A 20,272-nucleotide genomic window follows, 5' to 3' on the forward strand; every position below is an offset into this window, starting at 1 on the left:
ATGAACTTAATCGATAAAGATTGTGTACATTCTGACTGCTCCACCGACTTGCCATCCCCTTGTCTCTCTCCCTCTCCTCATGCCTCTCCCTATCTCAAGAGATGCAACAGTTTTGAAGAATATTACATGAACTTAGTTGACAAAGTAACAGCAGGGTTTGAGAGAAATGACTCCAATTTTGAAAGAATTTCTACTGCGGGCAAAATGGTATCAAACAGCATTGCATGCTACAGAGAAATATTTCATGAAAGGAAGAATCAGTTGATGTGGCAAACTTCATTGCTATCTTATTTTAAGAAATTGCCACAGACACCCCAGCCATCAGCAACCACCATCCTGATCAGTCAACCATCAACATAGAGGCAAGACCCTCCATCAACTAAAAGATTATGATCAGATGATGGTTAGCATTTTTTTTTTAGCGATAAGTTATTTTTAAATTAAGGTATGTACATTTTTTAGACATAATACTATTGCACGCTTAATAGACTACAATATAGTGCGTGTAAACAAAACTTTTATTTGCACTAGGAAACCAAGAAATTCGTGACTCACTTTATTGTGATAGTTGATTTATTGAAGTGGGATTGAACTGAACCCACAAAATCTCCAAGGTAAGCCTGTAGTTATAAACCAATCCCTCTAAAATGGGAGGCACAATTTACACATTACACAAGGTCACTGGGGAGAATAGACTCAAACCTGGAGCACAAAGACAGTGAAGAATACATATAAAGAACATATGGACCCAGGGGATGCCTTGAGACTCGGTTCTGGGAGCCCTTCTCTCCCTTCTCAGCATTCCTATCAAGTTCACTTTGAAGCAAGGCATTTGCCCTTAGCCTGTCTGGGTCCATGGGGCATGCAATGTCCTAGATAACAAATCAGTCAACTATTGGAGTGGGCCAGGAAGGGTACTCTGCTGCTCTGCTGGCCACTCAAGGGTCTTGGGTGCTACTGCTATGGATTCTAGTTGCTAGTGGGATTTTTTTGTGAATACCACAGTCTCGCCAGCCTCCTAGGCATTCCCCAATTGGGCTATTCCTTTGCTAAACATCAGGAAAAGATAAATGACACAGAAACATATTTCTTGTGTTTCTGGACAAATAGCAGTTAGTTGAGAGGGCAGCCAACCTCTGCTGCCCAGCAGCTCACAAACAGCAGTTCTTGCCTTGTTCACAGCCAGAAAGGCTGAAGGGCAGATGTATCAATCCTTCTGCATGTGACTTCTGTTCCAGCTACATGCCTCCTGAGCCATCAATTCTTCTGATGCTGAAGACAATTAGGAAGCTTTTAGGCACCACAAAGTAGGAAACCCCTGAGACTGGAACTAATTTCTAAAATTCCACGTGTTGGATTGGCAACAGAGAGAGAATGTTTGTGCATGCTTCAGGAACCCAGGTCTCATTGATCTCTGACATGAAAAATGTAGAAAAAATTTGGGAAGACTTGTATGAACTGATTCAGAGTGAAATAAGCAGAATCAGGAGAAAAATGCATATATTGACTATAATAAGAAGGAAAACTGATAAAAGACACTTGGAGCTCTGAACAGTGCAGTGACCAATCGTTTGACTCCAGGAGATTGACAGTGAAGGGTCCTTCTCTAGTCTTGACAGAGATGGGACATGATAACTTCAGCATTAGGCCTATGTTGTCATATGTGGTGGTGGTTTATTTTTCTTGGCTTTACTTCTTTGTTACTAGGAATGGGGTTGTATTCGAAGAAGTCTGGGGAGACAGTCATTGGGAAGTGGCAGTGATATAAGTGTAATGGAGAACTTGACAGAAAAGACCCAGTCTTTTTGAACCTGTTCTGGAAATGCAAGATGATGAAGAACAGAGGGACTCAGCTCTCTATATCAATGTTTGCACAAGTATTCTATAACTATTTCCTGTCTAATTACTGAAGAGTGAAGAAAAGTTTTTTGATTGCCTACTAAGATAGAACTGAGTCTGCATATAAAATGTATAAATTGGCAGGTTTGATCTCTATATTTGCTGGTGGTGATCCGGGAAAGGAGTGCTGGAAGCCTTCAGGTAGAGAACTAGCTCCTCATTGGCCGTTCCCCATTACATACAAAAGAAAAAAAAGCATCAAGAAAACACTTGTTTAAAAAAATAGTGTGCTTTGCTAAATCTAATATACACTTTAAAAACTACATGTAATAAAATTTCATGGTTTTATATGCAGTTCTCTTTTTTTGGCCTTTTTGGCACATTGACATGTTTGAGCTGATGTGAAATAAATTTAAAGAGAGAGGGAGAGAACATGAAACACGAACCAGAGAGGACAAAAGGAAAAGGATTTCTCTCAAGGATGAAGTTTTCCCACTGGAAAGTGGGTTTTCAGGATGGTGAGCCAATAAGAGTTGATATGTACACAGTGTTTTAAGCTTTACTAAGTGCTTTTCCCACAATAGCCCTTTGAGGTCAGTAGTATAAGTGTCATTGCTTCCATTTTTACAAATGATAAAACTTAGCCAAGTGGTTTTTCCATCGTCAATCACTTAGCTATTGTGAGTCAGAGGCAAGATTGGAACCCTAGATTCCTGACTTCAAGTCTAATATGCTTTTCAGTTTAGCACATTGATTTTCAGTAAATAGAAAATGTGAAGTGATCCCATTTGAGGTTTTCTCGGCAGGGATTTTAGAGAAGTTTGCCATTTCCTTCTCCAGCTCATTTTATAAATGAGGAAACTGAGGGAAACAGGGTGAAGTGACATGCTCAGGGTTACAAAGCTAGTGAGTGTCTAAAGCTGAATTTGAACTCAGGTCTTCCTAACTCCAGACCCAGTGCTCTATCCATTGAGCCAGTTAACTACTCTGCAAAGCTTATAGAGGTCAATTTGTAGTCTGGTGAATGATCTAGTCAGATTAAAAAGGGGATGGATGAGAAAAAAAAAGACAGATGAAGAGTGCTTTCTGAGATTTCTGACTTCATGTTGGCACCAACCTACAGCTTAAGGACCTAAACCTGGAATGGTTATATCTTGATGGAATGCATAAGAGATAATCATAATAACAAGCATTTTTATAATGCTTTAAGGTTTACAATAATGTTTTTTTCACAGGTTAGCTCATTTGATGCTCACAGCAACCCTGCAGGGTAAGTCTTATAATTGTCTCTATTTTACAGATGAGGAAACTGAGACTGAGAAATGTCAAGTGACTTGCCCAGGGTCACATAGCTAGTCAGTGTCTGAGGTCAAATTTGAATTCAAATCTTCCTGACTCCAGGTCCCCTGCTCTATTTATTCTTCCCTCTATCCTTTCCTTTCTCCTTTCCTTCCCTCTTTCTCTCCCTTCCTTTATTCCTCCCTCCCTTCTATTTTTCCTTTTCTTCCCTCTTTGCTCTCCCCTACCTTCTTTCCTCCCTCCTTCCTTTCCTTTCTTCCTCTCTCCTTCTTTCCCTTGCTCCCTTCCATCTATCCTTCCTTCCTCCCTTTATTCCCTCCCTCCTTTCCTCTCTCTCTCTCTCTCTCTCTCTCTCTCTCTCTCTCTCTCTCTCTCTCTCTCCTTTTGTTCTTCCCTCCCTTTTTCCTTCCTTCCTTCCCTCCTCCTTTGTTCTTTTTTTCCTTCCTTCCATCCCTGGATAAATCAAACTCCAGATAGCAGAGATTAGGAAAAGAATAGTGGACTTGGAGTGAAAAGACCTGCGCTCAAGCCTTGCTTCTGCCATTGACTTGAAGCAAATCACTCTACTTTTCTAGACCTCAGTTTTCTTATCTGGAAAGTGAAGGCATGCAACTGGGTAATCTCTAAGCCCCATTCAAGTTCTAACATTCATCAATGTTTGAGTCTATTATGACTCTGTTTTGAGTCTATTCATATATTTTTAAGTCATAATTGACTTAGGGATCTTGGAGATGATCTTGCCCAATCCTTTCTTTTCACAGATGAGGACAATAAGACTCCGAAGGGTGAGTGGTATCTTGCCTGAGACCACAGAAATTGTAAGTGGGGGCTCCCATGAGGGCATTCTAAAACTAGCTACCTTCACAGTTCTTTCCACTATGCTACCTCTCTCTGATTCTGGCGCAGAAAGTGTTAAATGGCTCAAGTGCCATGTGAGATACCACCTCGGGTTTCTTTAGCCTTCTTTTGATTGGATTGTTGCTTTCAGTAACGTTGTTAAAAACAACATTTTTAACATACCACCCCCCCCAAGAATTACTGTTATGATTTAATAAACAACAGTTATGGAGTTTAACGACCTTGTTCAAACCATGTAATTATAGTTATCAAGGGCACACAAGCATTACAAAGGAATGGATACTTCCTTCATAGGTTTCGCCTCGATCTCTAGGAAGTAATGCTGAAAAAAGAACCAAACTAAAAAAAAAATCCAAAGGGGAAAATCAAATCTGGAGAGAAAAAAAAGCAACAGAGTCTTCAAGAAAGGAATATTTTATAATGAGAAAGTCCCAGATCAAACAGATAAAGATACTTTAGTTACATCCACTTCACAGTTTGCATGCATTATCTAATTTAATCCTCAAAACGACCCTGTAAAGTAGACAGGGTAATCTCTCAGGACTTTCTTCACTTTAAAAGGAGAGAAATGAAGTTTGAAGACGTGCAGTCACTTGCACTTCTATGTATAAAAGAAGCAAATATTGTACATATTACCCCCTTCATTAGACTGTAAGCTCCTAGAAGTCAGGGACTGGTTAATTTTGGACCTTGAGTCTCCAGCACCTAGTACAGTACCTGGAACATGGTAGGTGCTTAATAAAATGCTGTTGTTGATTGATTATCTAAGGTCACAGAGCTAGTAAGAGTCAAAGTCAGGACTCAAATGCAGGAGTGTTAATTCTAAATTCAGCGTTCTCTCGGCTATACCATAACAACCTTCTATAGGAAAGGATGATATGATTTAGAACTGGAAGACATCAAAAGAGGCCATTCAGTCTGATGTCTCATTTTACAGATGAGGAAACTGAGACACAGAGAGGTTTATGTGACTTACCCAGGGCCACATAGATAGTAAGCTGAAGAAGGATTTTAACTCAGATCTTTTTGACACCTGAGAGGCTAGGTGACACCATGAATAAAGAGCTATGCCTGGAGTCAAGAAGACCTGAGTGCAAATCTGGATGTGGACACTTACTAGCTGTGTGGCCTTGGGCAAGTAACATAACCCTGTTTGCCTCAGTTTCCTCATCTATAAAATGAGTTGGGGAAGGAAATGGCAAACCACTCTAATATCTTTGTCAAGAAAACCCTAAATGAGGTCATAAAGTCAGACACAACTGAAACGACTCAACAACAAAATAATATGACTTAATTGGGTCTCGTGCTAATGGAATAAATCCAAAAAGGAAGAATCAACTAATTATGGAATATTTCAGGGCTTTTGGAAAAGATTGCCCATCTTCTTACAGCAGATTGTGACCGTGATTCAAGGTTACTAGCAAGAGCACTAGACATTAAATCAGATAATTTACATTCAAATTCTATTTCTACTTCCTAGCTTCGTGATCTTGGACAACTCACTGGATCTCAGTTTCCTCATGTGTAAAACGAAGATAATAAGAAATTCACATCTATATAGTACCTTAAAATCTTACAGTATTTCCATGACAACAATGCTGTGAGCTATGTAGTATCATGTCTCACTGCTTCCAGTTCTTTTTCCACATAGGCAACATGGATGGTCCAGTGGATGGAACATTAGGGGCAGAATCAGAAAGATCTGAGTTTGAAACCAATCTTAGATATTTACAAGCTTCATAATCCTATGCAAGTCACTTAACCTCATTCTGCCTCAGTTTCCTCAACTATAAAATGATTATCACAAGGGCACCTAATTCCCAGGGTAGTTGTGAGGCTCAAGTGAGGTATTTGTAAATATCTTACTTAGCAGTGGCTTAATAATTTAATGATCCCTCTCCCTTTCTCCCTCTCCAATCCATCCTCCAACCAAACTGATACTCCTAAAATATGGATCTGTGATCCTTACTCAAAAATCTTCAGTGTCTCACTATTGCCTCTAGAATAAAACCTTAACTCCTTAACCCGGCATTAAAAGCCCTTCACAGTCTGGGTCCCACTAATCTTTCAGTCTTGTGTATCAGCCCCTGCTTGTACTTTATATACCAGTCAAACTAATCTGTTTCTATTGCACTGCAATCCTCCCATCTCTGTGTTTTTGCATAGGCATTTCCTCATACCTGGATTATACTCTTCCTTCCTTTTACCTCATAACACCCTCAGATCTCTTTGTTAGCTCCGTTGCTACATGGATTCCCTGATTCCCTCAGTGATTTGTGTTCTCTAGCACTTGAAATAACTGTATTATTTTGTTGATATTTTGCTGCCTTTTTTGCTTTTTTTTCTCATTTCTGTAAAGTGTGTGCGCCCTATGTAAGACATGTACATCCACATGGGATGCCTAAACATATATACAGGTGGCTCAGGGGGAGACATTAACAGATATTCTTGGGGGTTTGCCCACTCCTCTCCAAAGGAGACTGATTTCTTCCTTAAGGAGAGCAGTATAACAGGCCATAAAGCTGAGAAAGGAGTACAAGACCAGGATTTTATCTGCCTGCCACACTAACCTGTCTTCCCCACTAAATATTGCTTCTCTACAGGTTCACTTTAGAGCACTGGGCTTGGAATCAGGAAGACTCTCTTGATGAGTTCAAATCTGGCCTCAGACACTTACCAGCTGTGTGAGCCTGGGTGAATCACTAAATCCTGTTTGCCTCATTTTCCTCATCTACAAAATGAGCTAGAGAAGGAAATGGCAAACCACTCCAGTATCTTTGCCCAGGAAACCCCAAAATGGGGTCACGAAAAGTCAGATATGACTGAACAACAAAGGGATTCATTTGGTTCAGAACAAAAACTGCTTTCTTTAGCCTCTGTCTCTTAACTGAGGTGGGTGTCCTAAGCTTACACCTACCAGCTTGAACTTGTAAAAGCATAATTAAATAAATTGAATAAAAATTTCTCAAGTTTCTCTGTCTTCTGAGATTATGTTGAAAACCAGCTCTGCAGAAACCTCTATTTAACTCTAAAACACTCCGTCAGTCAATCAACAAACATTTATTAAGCTTACTGTCCCAGGTATATGTTCATAAATAAGAAGATACAGGATATATACAAAATACTAAAGCACACAAGCATTTATATTAAGTGCCACCTATGTACCAGGTATTGTTGGGCCAAGCTCTGGAGATACAAGTGTAAAGAATGAAAACATTCTTAATCTCAAGGAGCTTACATTTTTAAAGGGAGGGCAAGTGAATGGAAATACAAGAATATAAAGAATAAATATACAAAGACTGTGGTCAGAAAGTTTAGCCCTTTCTTCTCTTGCATGACTGCTCTAGGGCCCTTCCTGCCCTCATTGGTGGCTACCTCTCCTGCACCACTATTGCAAGAAGAGCGGTACTTTATTCACTCTGCTCCCTACTCTGCAGGCCATCTTCTCCACAGCTTCAATAACTTCCTTGCCCCATCCTCAACCCCTGCCATTTCCCATCCTCTCCCATTCTGGAACCATGCTTCAATCAGCTCTGTCACTGTTCCTGTGGGTCAGTCTCCTTCTCTATAGCCCCACTTCCCATCCCTGCAAATTTCTGGATCGGCCACAACTTGCCCTTCCTTGGCCACCTGCCTGCTAAGGGGTGTTTCCTCAGGGCAGAGACTGTCTTCACTTTTGTATTGTCCTAGAATTTAGTACAACACTTAGCACATAATAAGGGCTTAATAAATAGTTTTTTACAAATCCATTCAAAAATATAAAGTAAATATAAGGTGGTGTGGAAGGGAGACCACTAGCAGTTCCTAGGATTAGAGCTATAGAATTGCAAGGGATTTAACAGGCCCTCTACTACAACCCCTTCATTTTAAAGTATTGAAAACTGAAAATCAAGGTTAAGCCTAAAGTCAAACAAGTACCAAGTACTAGAAATGGGATTTGAACCCAGTTTCTTTAGTCTGCAGAGCCAGGCCTCCTTCCACGGTACCCTCAGAAAAGGTTTTCTATAGTAGGTGGTGACTGAGTCATGTTTTGAAGGAAGACAGGGATTCTATGAAGCAGAGGTAAGGAGAGAATGCATCCTAAACATGGAAATTAGAGCCAGGGAGAAAAGAGAAATACAAAGTGACATGGGGGAGAGGGCATTACCAACTACAGGAAAAGATGAATGAGAACTATACCTCATTAAAGTCCCACATTTCCAGTCCCTCAATAAGGGTCTGCCATCTGCATCTGAAGTAGGATTTTCCAGAAAGCATGGAGAGCAGAAAAGAGTCATGGTGAAAAGTCTGTGGCCTCTGCATCCAGCGAAGACTTCTGTCACTTCATATTCTCTGTGTCAGATCTCATTTTCCTCAATACTAGAAAAAGCCCACAGCTGCTATTTGTTTTGTGTTTCTATTACTTTTTGGACCTGTTTTCCAACACTTTTCAGGTACACAGGGGCATCTTTTACCTTTAATGGTCTCATCTACCCAGATCCATTTTGGGAAACAAACAAACAAAAGAAACCAAAATCCTACTAGTGCCAAATAGCATCATAGAATGTTAGAGCTGGAAGGGACATTAGAGAACATCCTGGCCAACTCTCATTTTGGATAAAGGAAGATTACAGAGATATTGAGCTAAAAGGGACCTTCGGGACCCTCTAGTCTCTACAGATGAAGGCCAAGGCAGGTCATGACTTGTCCAATGTCACATAGGTAGGAAATAGCAGAGATGGAATTTGAAATCCAGTTCTCTGGCTCTGGAACCATTGTTTTGTCCACTGTAGAACACCACTGAAGCCCAGAGAAGGGATGAGACTTATCCAAGGTCACACAGGCATCGAGTAGATTACTCTAACCACAACAGATCTGGTCTTCTCCTCAGTTTTTCCTACTCTTTATAAGCTTTCCAAGGACATCATTCTCTACTAATCTATTCATTTTAAGAGGTTTAGGGAGAGATGTTAAATGACAAAATTATTATCAAAATAATAGAAACTGGAAGCATCTCAGATGGCATCCCCTGTAGCCAGTACTCTCCCTCACTTTCTATTTTCCCTTGTCACTTTTCAACTTCAGTCTTTCTATCCCATGGTGAACTATTTTTTTTTATTCCCTAGACAATCATTTTCCACTACAACTCTCAACTTCAGTCAAAAATAGAAAACAAATACAAGCGCAGAACATTGTACTCTGGGGGGAAATCTGGGTCCCAAAGTAGCAAATCAATCACACCCCTCAAAAAAGTAATTTCCCCAAGCAGAAACGGGTAAACCCTCAGATTCTATTAACATATACACATGTGCATGCACACACACACACACACACACACACACACACACTTTTTTTTTTCTTTTTTAGGAACTCCTTACTCTTTCAAATGTAATCCACAGACTACAAGAGAGATTACTTTCATGGAATATATTATTTTTTGCTGCCCCCAAATAAGCAATATTTCACTTCTCAAAGCCAATGCACCTGATTGCTTGGATCCATGTCCATACTGCCACACAGAAGTGTGTAAGGAGCTGTAAGATACCTCTCCTTGGTCCTGTTTCATCCCTTCAGCTACCCTCTACCATCCAGTCATGGCATCCTCCGTGTTTGGTTGGTAAGTTTCCCTGTGGGGCCTAGATGTTGGTTTCTTTTGCTTTTTCTATACTCATTTCCCCCCCTTTCTTCATTATTGTTGCTGTCACCTCTGTTCCCTTTGAGCCCAACCTCATGTGAGATTTATCGTCATCAGAGCAAGGTGGCATGTTTTCACATGCCCTTTCATCTTGAGATCCACAGAGAAAAAAATGGCCAACTTGAAAGAATCCCACAGCTCTAGCCCACCACCCCCATGGCCTTCTAGCCCAGAGGTGCCAGAAATAGATTTCCTCATTTATCAAAGACACCTGTACTCTCTCCCCCGTGACTTCTTGAGTTCACCTCTTTCAGGGCAGCTTCCCCCTTTCCTCCACTTATTCAAAAAAAACTTTCTTATTTCATTTCTTAAAGCTAACTCCAGTTAATGAAATGAGAGGAGAAAACAAACAGCTCTTCGCTTTAAGCGTTTAATAAAACCATAATAGATGTAACACATTTTTAAAGTATTTTTTAAAACAAGATGCTATTTATGTTTCTCTCCTAGAAGATAAGCTCCTGGAGGACAGGAACTATGTGGCTTTTTGTTCTCTTTCATAGTACCTAGTTTCTTCTGAAGGCTTAATAATTAAGCAACAAAAAACAAAACTTTCCACTCTGAGGTAGGTAGTGAAGGAGGTGCAGGGAAAAGTGGGGAGGGAGTGTGAGGAGGAGTGCAGAGGCGTGCAGAGGCGTGCAGAAGCATGCAGAGTTTGTAAGACCAGCTGCACCATCATCCCCATTTTACAGATGGAGAAACCAAGAAATGGAGACCTAAAACTGTCTGCCCAAAACACAATGACTCAAACATTGAATTAAGGTATTCAACACTCCTGATCTGACTCTAAGACTGACTCCCTAGATGAAGGATTTACAAACCCTTTAAGGTTGTAGAATCAGCTTTCAGTATTATCACCACCCAAGTCCTTACACCTTGGGATGGTACAGTGATAGGGTACTGGAGGGGTAAAGCAGTAACAACGCCTGCAGGTATCTGAACTCACTTTCAGGGAATCCTGAGACATTCCTCCTAGAACTTTGGGTTACCAAGAAGCACATTCTGACATCCTACCAGCCACAGCCATGACAATATTCTAGGAAATGGCAGCTGACGCAGGTTCCAACAACCAGCAGGCTAAACATTTTTTGACAGTGCTTGATTTTTGCATTGGACCTAAGATATAATTGCTATATAGAACTCCCAGTGAGGGAACTCCTTCTACCAATGCAGATCAACGTCTGCACCGCATTTAGAGTCTTAAGAGAGTTGCCTGAGTCTCAGGGAAGTTAAGTAACTTGTCTAAGATCACACAGCTAGTGTCAGAGGTAGGACTTGAACCAACCTTTTAAGTCTTCCTAGTTTTGAGGCCAGCTCTTTCTTTGATATGCCATGCTGACTCATCCCAAACTTGGTGAATTAAAAATGAGGTGGGGTGAAAAAAGATGAACTCATTCATTTATATTGCTTGGATGTCTTCAGTTGTTTCCTTTAATAGGAAAGGGGAAGGATGAAGCAGTTTAACATCATGGTGACTGATGATCATACAGGCTAAAAAACTTTCAAATTTAAAGCCCGGGAACAAAAACTTATCAAGCCCCTTGAGCTGTGCTATATAGTGGGATTGGACGTTATTTGATAAGGCACCTTTTATTCCAGGGAACTCAGAGCACTTTCAGAACTAATCAGTTACATGCTGGTAATACAGTCCCTCTGCCTGTAAACAAAGCATCCATTATGTGCTTGCTGGAAGAGCTCATGCTCATACTAGTGATCATTATGACAATTATTCATCATAATTCATTCATTTGTACAGCATTGTAAGGCCAAATCCCCTCCCAGAACTGTAAAATAGATACAATGTGCCAATTACCCTAACTTAATTAAGGGAGAATGAAAACATTAGTACAAAAAGTTACAAAGAAAGTATCATCTACTTGGGGAAAATGGACAGTGGGCATCCTTCAGGAAGAAGCTAGCTGGGTATTGATTCGATGTCCATTTGGATCAAAGGGAGAAAGCAGCTGTAATCCAAGACAGTACATAGGCAACTTCTGGTGTGGATCCATGTTGCTTGTTCTCATACAAGAATGGAAACTATGGGTACAGATGGGTATGTGCTTTCTGTCTTAGAAAGCCTCTTGAGAGCTGTCTCATTCTTTTCTCAGTATCCCTAATGCCTGCCACATAGGAGATGCTTCATAAATGCTTGAAGGATAGCAGGATGCATAGATTGATGATTCATGCATGCTTAATAGGATGGATATCCCATCCCAGCTAAAGGACCACACTCCTCAGAGTCTCAAATAACTGCAGATTTTGTGCAAATTTGCCTCAGGTCCAATATTGTAGCTGAAAGAATTTCAAAGGATCTGTTGCCCATGAGACATGCAAAAGGCTATCTTCACATTTCATGGCTCAGGTGATTGGTAAAAAACAAAAAGTGTTGGATGTGTATTATGGATACACATTTTCTTCCTGCATTTAAGCTATTATCCATGAAAGAGGAGAAAAAACAAATTCTCCCTTTGATCTGCCTCCACACCCACATGGGACTTCTGTAAGATCAAGAGGTCACTTTTGAGGGTAAGGTAAAAGGAGGTGCCTTCAAAGGAGGGAGGCCTGAAGTAATTGGATGCCAGTCTTGGGATCTGCTCTGCAAAAGGAAGTAGCGAGTAAACAACCTGAAATTAATAAGGATGAGCATGGAGGGAATATGAGAGCACCACCGTAAGAATGTATATATATACATATATATGTATATATATATGCACATTTATGTTTATATAAATGCAAAACATAATTACAGAATTTGAAAGCTCCGTTTTTCTCTGAAAGCTATTTGCAAGGGGAGGGTGCGTTAATAAATACAGCCCCGGTGAGGTATGACATCTGGGAAAAAGCAATATATTAATTCTCAGATCAATAGTTTGTGAAATGCCTTTTTGCTGTCCCAAGTGTGTGACTGTTTCCTTGATAAGGAATGATTTTCTTCCAGTTAAGGGCAACCACCACATGATGAGATTACTCTCTGGAGGGTGGGGAGGGGAAAGGTAGAGGAAAAGAAGAAATAATAGCGAAGGGAAGGGTCATTTAGGAGCTTGCATCACAGTTTCCCTCTGGACTCCCTGCCTGATTCCATTCTGTTTTCAGCAATACAGAACACCCTCAAACATAGCCTCGCAGTTTGATTCAGGACACTACTCCAAGTAGAACAAGGATCTGAAATCTCACTGTGTGATCCAGCTCCAGTTTCAGCTTCCTCTTCTACAAAAGAATCAGCAGACTATATCAGCAGACCTCAAATTTTTTGGTCTCAAGATGTCTTTGCACTCTAAAAAATTACTGAAAATGCCTTCCTCCCACAAAGAGCTTGTGTTTATGTGGGTTATAGCTGTTGATATTTACTGAACTAGAAATCCAAACGTCAGTATTATCATGTGTAACCCAGCCTTCTCTGGGCATGCCCAGTTCTAACATGGAGGTGCCCTTAGGGAGCTTTTGGGGCACACCAAGTTTGTCCAAAGTATAACTTGCTACTGTGTGGTAGGGGATGAAAAAGGCTTCCGTTTTAGGCAATCTAGACATACTCCAAAGGCCCCTCAAGGGCAGCTAAATGTTGGAACTGGGCATGCCCAGAGAAGTCAAGGTTACATGCAAAAAATAGATCTGATGTCATGGACATCCTAAAAGGATCTCTGTGGACCATACTTTGAGAACCAAAGAACTATGTAACAGCTAAGACCTCCTCCAACTCTTAAGACTCTATGAGTTCTATGGCCAAACCAACAATAGAATCTAGTGTTCTTTGCAGTATATTATACTATATTATGCTCATACAGAGGAAAAACAGAATAAAACATAACATTGCATCTGGGTTCAGAAGACTTAAGTTTCAAATTTTGGATCTGTTCTAGGGCAAGTCACTTAAACTCTCTGGGTCTCAATTATGATCTCCTACGAGACTCTTGTGAGGTTGCATCTTGAAATCTGAGCTCAACTACTTATTGTCTGTTTCTTTTGGGGCAAATCACTCTCCCCTCTGCCCTTTTTTTTTCCATCTATACAGTGAAGGAATTGGAGTCACTAAATGGTCCCTTCTAACTCTAAATCCTATGTTCCAGGGCATACCTCCATAACTCTCCTATCCCGTTGCCAGAATAGTGATTTAACAGCTATACCTTTAAAAGCTGGGGGTATGACCAACAATGATAACAATAAACATTTATTAAACACCTATTTTGTGCAAAGAGAACAAAAAAAATAATTCCTGTCCTCAAGCAGTTTCCATTCTACTTCTGGGGCATATAACATGTGCATAAACACAAATTCAATACAAAATAATTTTGAGTCAGAAAGTATACGATTTCCTAGGGAAATCCAGAAAAGTTTTATGTAGGAGATGGTATCTGAGCTGTGCATAGAAGGTAGCCTATGAGGCTGAGGTGAGAAGAAAGTCATTCCACACAGAGGATCGCTTCCACCAAGGTATAGGGGCAGAAGATGGAATATCACATATGGGAAACAGCTGGTAGGCCAGTTTGGCTGGAACATGGAGGATGTGAAGGGAAGTAATATCCAACAACCCTAGGCAGAGAAGCTGAAGCCAGATTGTGAAGGGCTTTAAATGCCAAACAGAAGAGTTTTAATGTTATCCTAGATGCAATAGGGATCCACTGAGCAGGGAAGTGATATGGTTAGACCTATACTTTAGGAAGCTTATTTTAGTAGCTGTATAAAGGATGGCTAGAATAAAGATGCAACTGAAAATGGAGACCAATTAGGAGAATATTGCAGTAGTCTGAAGAGAAGTAAGGAAAGGTTATGTGAGTGGAAAGAAGGGGAGGGTGCTAGAAATGCAGCAAAGGTGATTGAGATTGCCAAGACATGGCAACTTATTGGATTTAGAACTTGAAAGAAAGAGAAGAGTCACAGAAGACTCCAAGCTTGTATGAATGAGCCGTCCACAAAGACGGTTTTAAAGTGTCCCTGATGTCAAAACTATTTTTATATGTAACCCAGCCTTCTCTGGGCCATGCCTAGTTCTAACATGGAGGTGCCCTTGAGGGGCCTTTGGAGCATGCCAATATTTCCTAAAATGGAAGGATAAATGAAATGGAGATAGTGCTCTCAAAAAATGGGGAAGTTTGGAAGTAGGGTAGATTTAGGGGAAAATATAATGAGTTCTATTTTAAGCATGGTAAATTAAGATGCCTTTTGAACATTTGGTAGAAATATCCAGTAGGCAGTTGGTAACATAATACTAGAGTTCACTCTAGAGATTAGGGCTGGATATAGCTAGATATGGGAGCCATCTGCAGAGATGACAATTGAAGGGAAAGAGTACAGAAAGGAAAGAGGAGAGGAGAAGAGAGAAGGGGAGGGGGAAAAGAGAGAGGATAGGGAAAGAAAGGGTGAAGAGAAGAGGGAGAAGACAGGGAGAAGGGGAGAGGAAGGAAGAGGAAAGGAAAAGAGAGAAGAGGGTAAGGGAGGGGAGGGAAGGGGGTAGGAGGGGCTGGGCAGGAAAAGAACCATGATTTAGAAAAAATTAGTGAGACTGTAAAAGGTCAAACAGGTTGGACAAGAACTAATAGAAAATAGCATCATGGAAGCCAAGGAAGGAGATAATATTCAGAAGGAGAGGAAGCTTCAGAGAGGTCAAGGAGTACCTCAGGAGCAAGACTGAGAAAAAAACCACTGGATTTCACTCTCTGTGAAGTTACCAGAAAGGTTGAAACATTACTGGTAATCTTACAGAGAGAGTTTCAGTTGAGTGACGGGCTAAGAAACCAGATTGGAAGGGATTAAGAAGTGACTGGAAGGGGAGGCAATGGAGGCAACAACCTTTTCTAAACTAGCTATGCAAGAGAGAAGAGATATAATTATATATCTTGATGGAGAGGAAGGTTCTAACGTAGGATTTTTTTGATGGAAAAGATGGGCATTTTTGAAGGTAGTTGAGAAGGATCTAGTAAATACGATGAGAGTGAATATTAGAAAAAGCAAATGATGGAAGTGGGAGAGGATGGGATCAATGGCACACGTGGAAGGATTAACCTTGACTGGAAAGTCCACCAAAAATAGGAGCAGAGCATAATTAAATGAAGGATGAAGAAGGGTTTGGGGTTGTAGATGGGGGGGGAGGGTGGAGGAGAGAAGAAACTCAGGACAAATCGCATCTAATTTCTCTGCTGAGAGGGTCGAGTAAGAAGTGACATTAATAGGTCTGTTCCTCCAAGTAGCTAAGATTTCATGATCTTATACACTTGGACCATACTTCTCATATTTTATTCATCTTTTTTCTTAGTTATTTTATTTGGGTAGTGCCTTTCCACTAGAAGAATCTAGGGAATTGTTTTTTGGAGAATGAAGAACTAGAAGATCTGAATACTATAAAGTTGTAAATAGGAATGGGGAGAAAAGTTGAGCTGGAAAATAACAAAAGTGAATACCAATGAGAAGGGCAGGTTGTTGAATAGGAAGTGCTTGCAATGGAAAAGTCAAGTCTTTAAGAAGAAATCTGTAAAACTCCTAGGATGTTTCTCATCAGGCAATTCACAATACGCTTCTGAATGTAGAGTTGATTGATTTTCTAAATGGAGGGACATGAGGCTTAAGGTCACGATTTGGATAAACTCATCACTACTTTCCAGAAAGAACAAAGAAGAAAAAAAAGAAAGAGACAGAGGGAGGGAGGGAGAAAGGAAAGAAAGAAGGGAAAGGAAGGAAGAAAGAAAATGAGAATTTAAACTTATTTCAAGAGAAATGATGAAAACTATATATTGTACAGACCTGCAAATATTATATACAAGAATTTTATGCAACCAACATGTTTTTACCATCAACCAATCAGCAATAATTTGTTAAGCAACTACTTAGTGCCAACCAGTGTGCTAGGTTCTGGGGAATTAGGTAGATAAATTGATAGATTAGATAGATAGATAGATAGATAGATAGATAGATAGATAGATAGATAGATAGATAGACAGACAGATAGATAGATATAGATAGATAGATAGATAGATAGATAGATAGATAGATAGATAGATAGATAGACAGATAGACAGACAGACAGATAGGCACATTGATCGACAGAAAGGCAGAAAGATAAGTGGATAGATACAAATGCAAGGAACAAAACTATCACTTCTTTCAAGGAGCTAACATTTTAATGAAGTAGACAATATGTATACACGTATTTAGTGAATATCTTAAAGATAAAAAGCAAAAATAAATACAAATAGTTAATGTGAGGTGCTTTTAGAGGGAGGGAGTTAATAGTGGACAAGGAGTGAGGAAAGGCTTCGTGCAGAATGTGGCGCTTGAGCTAAATCTTGAAGGATGAGAGGGATTCTGTGAGGTGGAAGTAAGGAGGGAATGAATGCATTCTAGGCATGGGAGATAACTCCCAACAAAGGCAGAAAAAGGGGAGATAGTGTAGCTCCAACAGAGAAAATGCCTTAGGCAGTGGTTAGGACGTCAGAGGATACAGACCTTTTCTGTCAGAATTAAAAGTGCTGAAGGTGATTGCAAGTCATATCTAAAGAGACTGGTGGAGAAAAGGAAGGTAGAGGAAGCTATTGGATGTTCAAAAATGTAGACCTATTTGTTTCTCATCTTTCTTTGGGAAAGCCTTGTGTTCAATTTCTCACATAATTTTGGCTGAAAAGTGCACCGACAAACGTCTTAAGAAGTGACTTAAATTCCTGGAGGTAAGGATGGCCCGTACTTTGAGGCTCCCAAGCTCTGCCTCTGAAGAGATAAAGAGGACAGAAATGTGCCATTCACTGGGGGGCTCTGCACAATTCAATTCCATGGGCACTGGCAGGCCTACTGCAGCAGGTAGGACAGCCGAGCTTTCTTAAACTAAGACACAGACAGTCTAAAGCTTCCAGAGGGGCCCCAAGGAGCCACGTCCTCCTCCTCCGCCCCCCTCCCCCGTCTTTGCTCCAGCTTTCTCTTTCCTCACATCTCACTTTCCTCTTTCTCCAGGGTAATTCTGGTTCATTCGAAGTCCCTCAACAAATTCTCCTTCGGATCTTAACAACTTTTTCTCCCCTTTCTTAATCTTTTTTTCTAACCTTTTGCATTTTTTTAGTCTCATTTCCTGTCTGGGTTTTGCATTTCCCTCCCCCGCCCCTCCCAGCCTATGACACACTTTCTCTCTTCTTTTTTAATCCTTTTTCCTCTCTTTTATTTGCTCCAAGCTCATTCCTCGGGGCCTTCGCATAAGCCCCCTACCTCTCTTTCCTTCTCCACATCCCCCCCGCCCCCCATCTGCTCTCCCCGGAGCCCTGGGTGAAGCGCTTAGTCCCAGAAACTCCACCACCGCACCCCAGCCTCTCCCATCACCACTGGGTTTCAGTGGGCACCCCAGCCCGCCCGCCCGCCCTCCTACAGGAGGGGGGGGGGGGGTCTTCGAGGAGGTCTGGGCCTGACGGAGCCAGCCAGTGCTGGGGCATGTAGGAAGAGTGCCACAGACCCGGACCGGGACCTCCTGCGAAGCGCAAAGCATGAGTGCTCGAGGTAGGAAAGCCCGAGACCCGATTGGGGGCACCGGGACTTAGCGGCTCGGAGAGTGGAATGTCTGGGTCGAGTCCCAGAATCCCTCCTCGCAGCCCCCAGGATCTAGTTATTTCTGAGTTTGTCTCTTTATTTCGGTCTCGGTCCCTGTGGATGTCCGTCCGTCTCTGGCATCCTCTCTGTCTCTTCCCCATTCTCTTTTTCCTCCCGTTCTGTAAGAAAAGAGGATCTAGTTACACTGAAGGGGACAAGGAGGATGGAGTGCGGGGGAAAGAAACTGCCGGGCGAGGAACGGCCTCCGCGCACCTGCCCGCGAGGGAAAGCAAAGTCCTCAGACATCCCGGAAGCCTGAAACTTTGGAGGACTCAGGGGCAGACTAGGACAGGGGGTGGGGGGAGGCAGAAGGGGCGATCCAAAACTTGGAGAAATGGAGCAAGTCCCGGACTAGACGGGAGTGGGCCGCCGCCCTTTGCGGGAGAGGGTAGGGATTAGTTACAGCCCCCAGCCCTGCCCCTGGGAGAGACTGAGGGCGAGTAGGAAGCCAGACTTGGGGCTGGGGGAGATGCTTCAAACCTGAACTTGGGCGCACTTAGCTGCTGGGCTCATTGAGAGTGCGGGTCCTCCCGCCTTCCAGAGCCTTCAACGACGAGAACTAGGGCTACGATTTAACATCACATAGGCTACGTGTGGATCTTGAATACTGCTGTTTTTCTTTCTGCTGACATTTGTCCCGGGCGTTGAAGGTGGCTATGGATTAACCCACCCGAAAGAAGCGAGTTGGCCTGTCACTTAACTTTCCCCGAGTGCAGAGGCCTGTGACCAGACTCCCTTGGGCTATGTACTAATCAAGCTATTGGGAGTTTAGCTAGAATCCTCTCCCAGCTTTACCCCTAATCTCCCACTCTACTTAGCCTCAAAGCAGGTGTAGAGAAACGATAGCGCAGACCTCGAAATCGGGGGATAAATTGGCAAACAATAACAGTCTTGTAAAACCTTGGTTGAAAATTGGGAGGGTTTAGCAGATCAGGAAGAAGGTAGAGCACCCTCATTCCTCAGATTTGTCAATGGTATCAACCTAGGAGCATTCTAGATAGATAATATGTCTTAGCAGATGAGAACAAGAGGCCAGATGGAATGAATGAATGAAAAGCATCGATTAAGAACTTAGTATGTGTCAGGCATTTTGCCAATCCCTGGGGATACAAAAACCAAAATCGGAACAGTTTCTGACCACTAGGAGCCTACTTACATTCTAATAATAGCTAGCTCTTATGTAATGCTTTAGTGTCTGCAGTTTACTTTACAAGATTACCTCATTTTGTTCTCGCAACTCTAGGAGATATGTCCAATTATTATCCCCATTTAACAGTTGAATAAACTGAGGCAAAAAAAAAAAGTTAAACAATGATTTGCCTATGGTCACAAACATGTAAGTAGATGTCTCAGACCTGATTTGGACTCTGGCCTCCCTGACTCCTGGTCCAGTATGACAAGAAGACAATCCATAGAGGGGAAGGCCGGCTAGAGGGAGTTAGGTGGTGTAATGGGGAAAGTGTAAGAGTTGAAGTTAATAAGTTCTGAGTTCAAAACCTGCCTCAAACTCTAGCCAGGAGAAGCTGGGTAGATCACTTAACTTCTCTAGGCCTCAGTCTCCTCATCTGTAAAAATGAGGGTTTGTACTTCTGTTGAGTTGTTTCAGTTGTGCCTGACTCTTTGTGGCACCATTTGGGGTTTTCTTGGCAGAGAGACTTGAGTGGTTTGGAATTTCCTTCTCTTGCCTATTTTACAGATGAGGAAACTGAGGCAAACAGGTGACTGGTCCAGGATCACACAGCCAATATCTGAGGCTAGATTTGAACTCAGTCTTCCTGACTCCAGGCCTGGTACTCTATCCACTGTGCCACTCAGCTGCCCTGGTGTTAGACCTAATAACTTCCAGGTTCTAGCTCTGAATGAATGAGGCTATGTTTTGCTTTAAGAAAGTGACAAGGATAGTTTTGGAGTCATGGGGCAGTAGAAAAGAGATAGGTACACTGCAAGCATTGGGATAAAAGACGTTTTACACTTAAGTTGGTTTTGTTTTTGTTTTTATTTTGATGTCACCCAACCAAGTAGGGGAGGAATGACTAGACCACAGTTCAT

At 41.6% G+C, this 20,272-nt stretch overlaps 1 protein-coding gene across 2 annotated transcripts in view; it reads left to right on the plus strand.

Moving 5' to 3' along the window:
* The first annotated feature begins 17,604 nt into the window (after positions 1 to 17,604).
* The window catches only part of CARD11 (caspase recruitment domain family member 11), a 131,597-nt gene continuing 128,929 nt past the window's right edge, over positions 17,605 to 20,272 (plus strand). Inside the window, exon 1 of one of the 2 annotated variants that reach the window (XM_072597684.1) lies at positions 17,605 to 18,133. In XM_072597684.1, the coding sequence (XP_072453785.1) occupies positions 18,121 to 18,133 (13 nt within the window). In that variant the 5' untranslated portion in view covers positions 17,605 to 18,120. The remainder of the gene's footprint in view (positions 18,134 to 20,272) is intronic. The other variant, XM_072597687.1, reaches the window with a different exon arrangement.

Source organism: Notamacropus eugenii, chromosome 3 (assembly GCF_028372415.1).
Source record: "Notamacropus eugenii isolate mMacEug1 chromosome 3, mMacEug1.pri_v2, whole genome shotgun sequence".
Taxonomy (NCBI): Eukaryota; Metazoa; Chordata; class Mammalia; order Diprotodontia; family Macropodidae; genus Notamacropus; species Notamacropus eugenii.